Here is a 12,829-nt window from a genome sequence, read left to right on the forward strand (position 1 = left end):
TTAACCCTGAAATGAGGGAATCTCTAGGTTTTATGTTTCAGAATGGGAGGTTTGTCAAACCCGAGAAAGCAGGGTAAGTCAAGCCCGTTTCTGAAAGAGATAACTTATACTCAGAGTCAGTTACCATGGTAACTTACTCTATGAACCTAACCTGGTCAGGAGCAGGTTTTCTTCGATAAACTCAGAGTTTCTTTCAGTCTCCTCATCCTTTTAAACACTTCATTGAGTCACGCTGGACAAATGCTCTCCTTACTAAGTGTTTTTTTTTATTCTTACAAATATATAAAAATTTAAATAAATAAAGATTGATTTTCTATATAAGAAAATTATATAAGATACTTAGTGGTGTTACCTATGGGAATCTAAATTAAGTCCATTTTACTTAAAGGGATAGTTCACCCAAAAATCTAAATTATGTCATTAATAACTCATGTCTTTGCAAACCTGTGAGAACTCTGTTTATCTTCGGAACACAGTTTAAGAATATATGTAACTTTTTTGAGAACTTACTATAAATTGTAAGTCTAATATAATAATCTAATAAAATAATTCAGATATCTGTAACTAAGAATGAATTGCATTAAATAACATTTCACTTCAAAGAAAAACAAACAGGAGATTGTTTCAGTACAGTCCTGTTCTTCTGGAAGACTTTCCCGTTGGGTTGTGTCCTCCATGTCAGTATGACGTCCTGATCGCTCAGCGTCTGATTTAACTAAACACAGAAACAGTCTTCAGTTACTCAGTGGATAAATCCCACACAGACAAGACTGAGGTATTTCAACTCAACATTAACACCTCTTACTTTACAAATCTTACAGAAAGATCAGAATTGGTCAAAAGGTGTATTTAAAATCATGGTGGGTTTTGTTCACGCTGATGGGGAAATCTGAAATATAATTTTTTTAACTGATGTCTAAACTGACCTGATGTTTTTTGTTTGCTGTATGTTCAACAATCGATTTTAGGATGAGTATTATAAAATCCACCTGGTTTAAGACGAGCTCCTTCAGTTCAGCTTCATCCACATTCTCAGCAGCTTTCACCTGCACTCGGGTCACCTGCTTCTTGGCTGTCGGAGAAACATATCATTACTTAGTTTTACTATATCTTACTAATTGAACATATAAATCAGGGATTCATAAACTTTTTTTCAGCCACATCCTTGACCAAAAATCAAAAAGAGTTAATAAAATCTGTGATTTTTACAAAACCAAATTCGGTTCCTACACTTTTATTATCTACGGCACCATGTTGTGGAGACGCTGTTTGTTTGCTTACTACTTTGCTAAATACTTTCTTTGGCCTTCCAAAAGAGGACACAACTAGAAATCAGTGGTTAAGTTGTATTTACAACACTGTTCCAGAACAGTTCAACCCAAATATTCAGATGTGTGCAGCATAGGAAGAGTAGCCTACAATGTCGGTGTCCGTTTCTATAAAATGAGGCAATTCCAACTTTGCAAGGACAGTCTGGCACTTCTGACTCAGAGTTTGTAAGTTTGTTTACATATTTATATAATTTGCCACAGATGATTCAAACGTGAGTTTTTAGCAGTGTAGAGTAGTGCTTATTGTTTGTAATTTCTCCAATCACAAATACAGACATGGGTTTTATGTTTACGCAGTGCGATAAGCAACACAAAACGTAAAAAAGACAGTATAACTCACTATAGTCAGTAATTTAGTCCCAACTGGATGTAACAAATGCCTCTTTTTTTTAATGGGTTTTATTGGTTTTGTCTCATTGTCTGTCTCATGTCTGTGCGCTGATGCATTGCGGAAGCATCTGTGGAAGCATTCAGGCCTCATGTTTAGCCTCCTCGTGTCAAGACCAACCAGTGTAAAGACCTGCGACTTTATCTGCTCAACTTCACAGAGTAACAAAACCACCAACACACTTAACTATTATTATCTTCCCTTTATATACTCTGCTTTCCTGTTTCCTGTTTTTTTCACCTCTTATCATGTGTCTGCAAAATATTTCGGTTGTCTCTCGACAAAGCTCTAATGTCACACGCAGACACAACACAATCTTGCTAACCTGCATCCTATCTCTACATCCTCTACTGCACATCTTTCTTTCTCTGTGGGTCTCTGGAATTGTCAGTAGCTGTCAACAAAGCAGATTTAATTTTGGCTATTTCTTTACAATCTACACTCAGCATCTTGGGCTTGACTGAGACCTGGATTTGTCCAGAAGACTCAGCAACCCCAGCTGCTCTAGCAAACAATTTATCTTTCTTTCACATGTCAGGTTGGCTGGGGTCGGGTCATTGGTCTGCTCATTTCTAACAAGTGGAAATGGTCAACCCTCTCTCCCCTATAAAATAATAACTAATTTGAATCTCATGCGATTACTGTGATGGCCCCCATTAAACTCCAGGTTGTGGTAATCTACCGCCCTCCTGCCCAAATTATATCCACAAATCATGCAACCAATCATATCCACCTTCCTTAGTCTTTGGCCACTTCAACATTCATCTGGACAAGCCTTATGCTACTGGCTTCCATCCACTCCTTAATTTGATCTCAAATGACTTACCACTACAAGCATGCACAAATCAGGTAGCCAACTTGACTTAATTCACACACGCAGTTTTATTGCAGACAACATTTTGGTAAAACCCCTACATATCTCAGATCATTTCTTCATTACATTTAAACTACATTTTGCTACCTTTGTGCCACTTACCCCTAAACCGGTTACTTTTAGACGAAACCTATGCTTCCTTTCTCCCTTCCATCTTTCCTCTATAGTATCTTCCTCTTTTCCCTCACCTACACATTTCTCATCTCTGGATGTGAATGCAGCAACTTACACTTTATGCTCTACTTTAAACTGTTGTCTAGATGATATTTGTCCTCTCTCCTGCAGACCAGCACGGGCTGCCCCTTCTAACCCCTGGTTATCTGAAGTTCTTCATGAGCACTGGACCAAACTCAGGGCAGCAGAGAGAAAATGGCACAAATCAAAAGATCCACCAGACCTGAGTATGTATCAGTCTTGTACAGCTAGCCAGCCAAGCAGCACATCAGCCAGAGAGAGGTGTCTAGCAGTACACACATCACATGTGAATCAGTAGTTGTAACGGCAATAGTTCAATAATAATTGTTAATTTATGATACGCCTTTTTGCCTTTTTATTAGTTTGTACAAACAATTGTTACTCAGTTAGTAAAGGTCTTTAAAAAATGGAAAAGGTAGGCTAACTTTCTGCCAGGACAATTTTCGTCTTTACAGACATTTCCTGTAACCCTAAACAAAATGCAAAGCATGATTTTAAATACAGGTAAAATTCCTGTGGATAATCAGTAAAGAAACCTTTTTCATATTAACACAGATTTAGATTTTAGGGACTTTTGTTGGAGTGTGGCATACTAACAAACGCATGTTCAGAATATGTAGTTTTACCACGTTAAAAATGTAAATGTTCAAAAAATGGTTCCTTTTAAATAATTTAATGTTGAATTATATATATATATATATATATATATATATAATTATATTGAGTTATATGAATTAAGTATATAAAAAAATAGTTTTTTATATATAAATATTACATTTCATATTACATTGACACCGTCACCCAATGACATCATGTGTCATGATGTAATTTAGCAACAAATCAACCTGCCTTAAGCAACATTCACTGAAAAATATTTGGCAACACTACTGCAAAAACTCAAATGTACTTCCCATAAGATTTTAATAAGAATCTGTGTGATTCAGAGATTCCCACGAGGGCGAAGAAATTCAAGTTGATCATGCAAATTCGACCAACAGAAAGATGCTGGGCTTGAAAGTGCCATCTTCTTGACCTATGCTTCAAACATCTCGACGCTATTGAAATTTGATCTGCTTTTTAACAATCTACTTTACTTTTAACAATACTAGACTTTAACAATCTAGAATGAGGTGTCAGAAATTACCTGTTCCATAAACCTCCACCTCACACAGCGTGAGATACTTCTGAATGTTAGGAATGTACATGTTCACATAACGACCTTCCATTCCTCCACAAGAGAAACTGACAGAACTGCCTGCTGGGACAAGTGAAGTGACACCAGATCTACAGAGAGAAAGAGAGAAACCACGACACAATCAGCTGACCTGCTCAAATCCAGTTCTAACTAAATCTAACTGTTTTCATTACTTCACCTGGGATTGTTGTTGCCGTTGTTCTCCAGAGAGTTTCCGATGCGGATCTCTACTCCAGTCGTTTGATCCAGACAGTAGTCGTCTCTGTTGGTGACGGTCACTTTGTAAATGTAGTAAGAATCCAGCAGGTCCAGCCTCCACCACGGGTTGAGCTCGTATGATGTGTGGGCGCAGCTTGGAGTGTATCTGATGCCGTCGATGGCCTTTGCAGCTCCCCAGGCATTAAATGTGCTTGACTGTACAGCCTTTCCTTTAAATGCCAAATTCTCTATAAAAAAAGAAAGAAAAAATATTCAAGGAGATAGATGGTCAAGACTCAAATGTGTGAAGTTTCAGTACATTCCATTTGGGTCAACATATTACATTCCAATCCAAAACACTCAATTCCATTTACTACTACATTAAAATATGAAATGTATATATATATATTATATATATATATATATATATATATATATATATATATATATATATATATATATATATATATATATATATATATATTATATATTTGTGCTTACAAGAACTAACTATGAGCAGTTGTATTTTAGAAACCAAAGCTAACAAAGCTAACAAAAACACTATAATTTGTGTATTGGTTAATGTTAGTTAATGCATGTTAACATTAGTTTTTTTTTTTTTACTTTTTTACCTTCCAAGTTTTCTGAACTCCCCTGAATGGAAAAGAGACCTGTTACAAAAACTAAATATTTCCATTGCTTTTCAGGATGTCCATCGAGTATATGTTGCATTTGATTTTTTAAAAATGTTCATAAAGAATAGCTAAACAGCATCTATAATTGTACATAATTTGATTAATGCATGTCATTTATACTCACCCAAAAGTAAGAACAGATAAAAGAGTCCCTCCATCATGTTTGTTAAAGAACATTGACCAAATCTGTATTATTGTCAGATAAGGCATCTATCCCTTGTTTTATTTGTGTTTCTCTTAGCAGCTTGAGTCTCCACCCTTAGGAAATTCTGACTGGATGTTTGCTGAATACATTTCACACATCATGGTACCTCCAAAATTGCTTTTCTCAGCGCATCTCTCATGACGAGTCTGATTTACTAAACAAATCTGGCAAAATGCAAATGAAGATTGATGATCTTAAAGGGATCCCTGTGTATTAAGACTTATATAGCTTAATATAACACAAATTATGTCCTTACTAAAAATATGTAGTGGAAAACCCATAAAAGATGTTTGTTATTTAAAAAATCACATAGTTTTATACATATTTTGGACTATGGGAGGCGTCAAATGGTTGCACTCGGTGAGCTACTGCCTCTACCTGATGCTGATTTTATTGAAACACAAGTCAGAATAGACAACTCTGAAAATAAAATACTGCTATGACTACAGCTTCTGAAAGACCTTACAGCTGGTGATGGATATAAATATAGGCTCTAACCAAATGCTGTACATACATTTTTAATGCCCCTGACCTCGAGAGAAATCTGTGCTGAGATTCTCCTCCAGCGGCTGCAGCATCATGATTAGCGTCAGTATGTTTACATCCTAACAGGATAGTATAGCACTTCTTATCTCAGCCGTTTGTAAGCTGTTTCAGTAGCTGAAGTCCACTAACAACCTCAAAGGCATCGGGCTGAATTGTAGAGTAAAAAAGTGGATCTCTAGGATGTTTTATTCGTCCACATGCTTTCTTTCCTCCTCCTCTTATCGCTAGGGTGAGTCCTATGTTGCCTCTTTTGTTGCCCTCCAACTGAAAATTACATCCAAAGCCGCACAAAGTGGTATCGTATCAGTATTTTATTTTCTTGTTTATTTTCTGAGTTGTGTCGCGGTAAAAAGCGTCAGGAACTCAATGAGTGCAACCATTTGACATCATCAATGCCGAATGCACTGTGCTAGAGCTGAAGATCATTGCCCGAACCCGATGGGACCCAGACGGGTTTGGGCTTAATTTATATTATCTTACGCGGGCTCAGGCATATCTGTGTTTCTCTTGGCAGCTTGAGTCTCCATTCTTGCTGAATATATTTCACACATCACAGGACCTCCAGAATTGCTTTTCTCAGAACACCTCTCTAACACCTCTCTTGTCAAGTCGGATTTACTAAACAAATCTGGCAAAATGCAATGAAGATGAGGACCTAAAGGATCAGAATAGTACACCAGGTTTCTTACACCTTCCAAGTAACACCTTACTTGTAAATCGCTTGGATTTTTAAAGGCACATTAGCAATTTACATTGTTCTAAACAAAAATCAGTATTGAAAGCTGTATACCACAAAAGCATTTTCATTCATTTTCACTTTTCTCTTTAATCGCGTTTTAAGATTTAGTTTAACAGAGCAGGGAAAATTTTGTTTACCTTTATATGCTCGAAGCGCACACTCTCCCATGTGTAATGGGGTGACCGTTTAAGGTAGGTGGAGCTGGGCGGAAGCTCACGGCCCCTTTTAAAAACGCTGAGATTTACTTTTATTTCCGTTCTCCCTCTGGCACAGGGCCAGATTAACACTTTGTTGTACCCTGGACAAAAATATTCAAGGGCCCCATCATCACGACCCCAGGATCACCATAATATGGTCATATACAGAATATATTACTGTAATATACTCAATACTTCAAATTCTAACTGTCACATCTTGACATAGAAGAGTGTAATTTTAACAGAAATAAAGTTGTATTTATAAAAGATATTCATTAGACATTCGATCTTTAACATTAAATTGCGTCGAGAACAAAGTCGTTCTAAGAAAAATGTGCTTCCAGAAGTTTTAATTCCTCATGAATTGAATCAAAAGCGATGATCTACTTCATTTGCATAACTATGGTGCGCTTACAGTATAGTTTTATATAATTACAGTACATATAAATCTTTGAATCTTATATTTATCATTACATTAACTTTTATAGACATCAATAAGACATAAAACATCAAGATAGGATTAAATACAAACCCAAATCAGAAAAAGATTTTTAAAATGCAATAAAATCAAGATCTCATAATAAAATCGTAATTCTATTGTTTATTTGATTGGCAAAAGTGCAAAGAAAAGATTTTCAATGTTTTCACTGACCAAAAATTGGTAATCTGTAAATATAAGATAACTAGGACAGATACATGTTTAACACTGTGTCCCAGCCACTCATTTAAATTACAATGTTTAATTGTCAAACCTGATACCCTGACCTATTACCAATTTACTCTGATTATAGACAGTTTGAACACTTTTGGCCCTGGAGCTTCACCTCAGTGAAGGTATTGTTTTTGCTTTGACATACACAAAAATAATGACTCATAACTCAAAAACTGTAGCAAGGAGAGTCAAAAGGATGCTATCAATTGACAGAAATCTTTCTATATTTTTAGGGGGAAAATATTTGCCCTCTGAATATTCTCATGTGGAGAAATAGATGATAAAATGTAAGAGAAATTTGCATGGTCAAGGGATATTTTTTTATATCTCTCTTATATTTATCTCAAGACAAATCGAGTGCAGCGTCAGTTCAGTCAGGCCATGGAGGCAAGGCTGTGAACAGCTAATGCGGTCAGCTGTCAAATCGCTCCAATCACCACATCTCTCCTATTAGACACAGGACATATATATACGTGGCACTACTGCTCGGTAAGTATGCTCAATGACTCGCAACCCTCCCTCCCTCCCCATTATATGCATGAGCACATTACTGCGCACCTTCTGGCTGTTGTCTTGTTTGTTTCAGATCACTAAGGCTTCCAAAAATCTTAGCTGGTGGATCTCAATGCTGTGAGACACCCATCTTCATAACCAGGCTACAGGATAGACGTCCCTCTGCCACATCTACATGATTATCACTGTTTGCTTTAAAGACTTTATTAATTAATTGTTATGTATTTCTAAATTTATGGTTCCAGGGGGTTAATGTTAAAGCTCTTGTATGTTCAGTTATTCCTGGGAGCAAGAACCCTCATAAGGAACCATACCACCAAAGAAAAATTGTGTTCAATTAACTCAAGTAAACTTGCCAAAGTGGTTCCTGTCTGAAATAAGGTAGGAGAAAATTTCATTTTTGGTGATGTTCTACATGATTCATTCATGTATGTAAATTACATTTTATGGTGATATCATGAAGTAATCAAAAGTTACAGCATTTGGAACCAAGCTAGCCTTTCTCTTAGTCCTTGACAGTTTATAAACTTTTGTTTTGAATTTCAAGTTTAGTCAAAGTCCTAAATAATTACACTTGTTTTATTTTACTATGAGACCTTTCAAATTACATATGACAAAAACTTACTGAGCTGTATGATGTTTCTGACATATTAGGGCACAAAAAAAAAAAAAGATTTAATTTCTTTAATTATATATAGTTATATAAGTTATTTAAAAGATAAAATACAGAAACATTCTAGGTTTTATATTCTGCTTGCCAAGTGTTCAAAGGATATTTCCAACTGATTTCTTAAATTAATGGGTTTAGGTATTATTATTCACACAAAATATGAAATGGGTTGTTTTGATTTTAGACTTATTTCAATGGTGAGAATCTGCTGTAAATAATGATATGACATTTTCCACAATCAGAGCATGTGTTATGAAATGACCAGTATAAAAAAATCCACGAGAAAGTTACACAATGTGCACACTTGGAGTTTATAATTAGATGATGAATATCTTTAGATCTATGACAGATTATGGTAAACTCTTTTTAATAAGGAGAATTTCCTGAAAATAATGACATCCAAATATGAGCATGTTTCGAGAAGTTACGAATAAAAACTTGTAGCATTGGGCCTTTTTTCTTTGCTGCATCATATGTGTCCCTGTGACCCTGTCTGATTTAATGTGTTGTGCTTTATGAGGAATATCTATCTATCGATCTGATCGACTGATTATGGTAAATTTTGTTTTATTAATCGGAAGAATTTTCTGAAAAGAATGTGTCATTTTTCAAGATCTATGCATGTTTGGCAAGAGTGCAACCTCTGATTTTTTAAAAATATATATATATTATTTAATTAATTAATTTATATTTTGCTCAGCTACATGTCATAATTAATTTTTATGTATTATAGCTTTATGAGAGATATCTTAGGATCTAAATGATTGATTTTCTGCAAATAATGACATGCCTTTTTCTATGATATATGATATTTCATGAGGTTACAAACAAAATCGCCATTACAGATATCTTTGATGTTTTTTTTTTTTTTTTTTTTTTTTTTTGCCAAGCTCCTGTGTAGTTTAATGCATGTTATAACTTAATGGGAATATCTTTAGATAATGACGGATTATAGTGATTTGGGGCTCTTTTTAATCAGGAGAATCTAAATAATGGTATTTATTTTTGTTATATGTTTTATAAAGTTATGATAAAAAAAAATAAAGCCCAAAAATAATATTATTTGCATTCATTAGAGCTGAGATATTCGAAGCTTTTAAATAAATTTTGGTTATTTCATTCAGGGGTTACTTACTACTTATTATTTTTCATGCAGGTGGTGTTCTTTCACTTTCATTTTATTATTATTATTATTATTATTATTATTATTATTATTATTATTATTATTATTTTTGCAGCCATCAAAATTAAAATGTGTTTATATTTACAAAATATATTTAATCTTTTAAATTATTTTATTTGTACTTTTGTTAATTAAATACCAGTTAAAGATTAAAGATTGTATTGTAAAACATTTACAAAAACTCCAACCGATAATATATTTGTATTAAATGATTAAACTTTCATCTGAAACATCACATGGTTTTCCTGTTGTGACTTTACTCAAGTTTAAATATTTAATAACCATTTAAAAAAAAAATGTCTATGTTGTCATCAAAACAATTGGATCATAATATGAAAGTATACTTTGATTTTTATTCTTAGTATTTATTTTTTTCATTTATAGATTTCTCACAATCCAAAAAAAAGAATATGATTCAGAGAATTGTGATGGCTTTAAGACCTCTTCCCACAATATTAAATAAAGCAGTGTCAAATTTGTATACTTTGCTTTATTCCATGAGCAAGCAGAGTATGAACAATGTTTAAGTAATGAAATCTGAAACAGCAGAAGTCAACAAATTAAAAAGGGGGAAAAAATACCAGAAAATAAATTGATAAACTGTGTTCACTGTGCACTTTGGATGGGCTAAATACAGAGCACGAATTCTGAGTATGGGTCATACTTGGCTGTTTATCATGTTATCTCTTTTTTTTATGAATACATATATGATATGTTTTATAAATATTATTCATGATAGTTTTTTGTAATATTCAGTGAAATGAGCCATTGTATACTTATCGGAAGCCAAAAATCATATGTTTGAGGGACAATATTGTATTATAGGAAAGTCTTAGAATAACTTTTATGTCCCACAGAAGAAATAAAATCCTGCAGGTTTGGAAAGACATGAAAATGTGTAAATTATTTCTCAGTGATTACTTTATTATTAAGTTCTTGATTTTGGTGAACTTTCCTTTAAGTAAAATACAAATACATCCCGTAAGTAAAATCAAATACATTACTATATGCACGAAAGTATACTTCAGATAGTACTTATTATAACTGGATTATAGAAAAACATGTTCACTTTCATTTTATTACTTGGTAAAATTACACCTCCAATGATGATGTATTATTTAGAGGGTTAGTGTAATGCAGAGAGCAGAGATTTTTTTTTTTTTTTGGCAGACGTCAGTTGAGGTGACATCAGTTGAGGCGACGTACTTATCACGCGTCATTTGAGGCGACGTCAGTTGAGGCGACATACTTATCAAGCGTCAGTTGAGGCGACGTCAGTTGAGGCGAAGTACCCTTCTCACACGTAAAAAGTACATGACTGTCGACTTCGGCAGGTAATCCTGTCACATTCCACCCGCCATAGCCCTCTCTTCTTTGGTCAGTCCGCATGAGACTGACTCTCAGCCGCTCTCTCAATTCACGTTCAAAGTCATAGGCAGCGCAGCGTCTCTTCTATGCAGTGCGCAAAAGCCCGTGTTGACAGTTTGTTTGATATAAAGTGGGAGATTACCAGATACAGTATTTTGCTCGTGCCCTTGCTGCCCTGGACCCTTTAGAGGTCTTGGGCCCCTGGGCAATTGCCCAGTTGCCCGTATGGTTAATTCGGCCCTGCTCTGGCATGGTATGCAGGTGGCATCACTGTTTCGCAGAAAAAGAGGCTACCTAATAAGCGTTAAGCATTGAGCGAGATAGTAGGCTGCATAAGTGGGAAATTCACTTCTTTTGACTCTTGCCGTGGGCCTGTGAATGTCTAAACATTTTAAGTGTGAACACGGCCATTGGTGGCTGTTCTTACCGATCGTACCAAGGGTCAGTCAATTGTGCTGCAGATAAGTTTATATAGTACTTTGTGTGTTTTTTTTTTAAATCGAAAATATAATTTTAGTTAGTGTATGTGGGGGGTTAATGGCTAAATTGGTTAATTATTTTATAGATATCTGCCCGCTGTTGTTTAGCTGCTGTGTGGTGGCTCGTTATGGCAACCAGTGTTTTGCTGTGGAGACCGGAGAAGCTGTGCGCTCAAGTCCCACTGATTGCTGTGATAGACGCACACGGTTATGTGCACAGGTTTTATGTGAGCGTGTGTTAATATAAGCGTGTTTGAGTGAGCTTGGTGCAAAGGTGTCTGTTGGCATGTGTGTGTGTTGGCGTGTGTGTGTGTACGTTGAGATTATTTGGTATGGATTAATTTTGTTACCTTGGTCGAGTTAATATTTTTCTTGAATCTGATATTTTTGTTATAATTTGATTTCATTGTATTTTTCTTTGATTTGTTGTTGCTTGTGAATTGTGTTTTTGAGATCTTATTTGTCAATTTCTTGTACCATCAATGACTACATTGGGACTGGGAGGATTTATTTGAATTATTTTGTTTGCTTATTGTGTGGATTGTGGTTTGGGTTATATAATTTCATGATGGTGTGATTTGAGGTGGTTTGAATTTAATTTTTCTTTTCTCATTCCCAAATGTTAACTTATCCCATGGGATATTTATATTGACTGTCGTGTCCAAGATCCAATTTTACAGGTGACCGCTATATAACATCAGTATTTATTTATTCATTTATTTTTGTGTGAATGTAATTGTACTTTTGCGTTGTTCTCTCAATTGGTGTGATTTTATAATATATATTTTCTTATCTCTGAGCATCAAATAAAGATTGTACACATCTCTGCTTGTACTTTCCATTTGTTTGGAAACCATGTGGTTGGGAGCGTGTATAAAATCCGTTTAATTATATATATATATATATATATATATATATATATATATATATATATTTTTTTTTTTTTTTTTTTTTTTTGTGTGTGTGTGTGTCTTTGGAGTGAGTGTTTATTTTACAGCGGCAAAGCAGCAGCGGGCAGTGAACAACGGAAGCTCATTACTCGTGAGTACATTTTCTAGTTTTTTGTTTTGTTGTTGTATCTTATAATGGAGAACGAGTTGGAAGAGCTGCGAAGACAGGTCCAGTCTTTGCAGTCAGAGAATGAGCATTTACAGCGTCAAGCTAGTTCTGCAGCAGGGCCCTCGGTTATTATTAGCTCTGCCGCTGATGCACACGTTTGAGTCTCCGGTGTGGTGGATGCCCCCAGGCCCATGGCAGAGCGTGTCATTCTTGTCCCTAGAGAGAGACGATGTTCCATGTTTAGTGGAAGGGATGACGAGGAGGTTTTTGAATGGGTCGAGG

At 35.1% G+C, this 12,829-nt stretch overlaps 1 protein-coding gene across 1 annotated transcript; it reads right to left on the reverse strand.

Annotated features, from left to right (window-relative positions):
• Nucleotides 1–871: 871 nt before the first annotated feature.
• LOC113076125 (fucolectin-like) lies at nucleotides 872–5,662 on the reverse strand. The gene is made up of 5 exons (XM_026248799.1): nucleotides 5,614–5,662; nucleotides 4,162–4,429; nucleotides 3,933–4,072; nucleotides 990–1,072; nucleotides 872–889 (listed from the first exon to the last, which is right to left on the reverse strand). The coding sequence occupies exons 1-5, from the start codon at nucleotides 5,660–5,662 to the stop codon at nucleotides 872–874; spliced, it is 558 nt and encodes a 185-aa protein (XP_026104584.1).
• Nucleotides 5,663–12,829: the final 7,167 nt, after the last annotated feature.

This window comes from Carassius auratus, unplaced genomic scaffold, assembly GCF_003368295.1.
Source record: "Carassius auratus strain Wakin unplaced genomic scaffold, ASM336829v1 scaf_tig00018988, whole genome shotgun sequence".
Classification (NCBI taxonomy): Eukaryota; Metazoa; Chordata; class Actinopteri; order Cypriniformes; family Cyprinidae; genus Carassius; species Carassius auratus.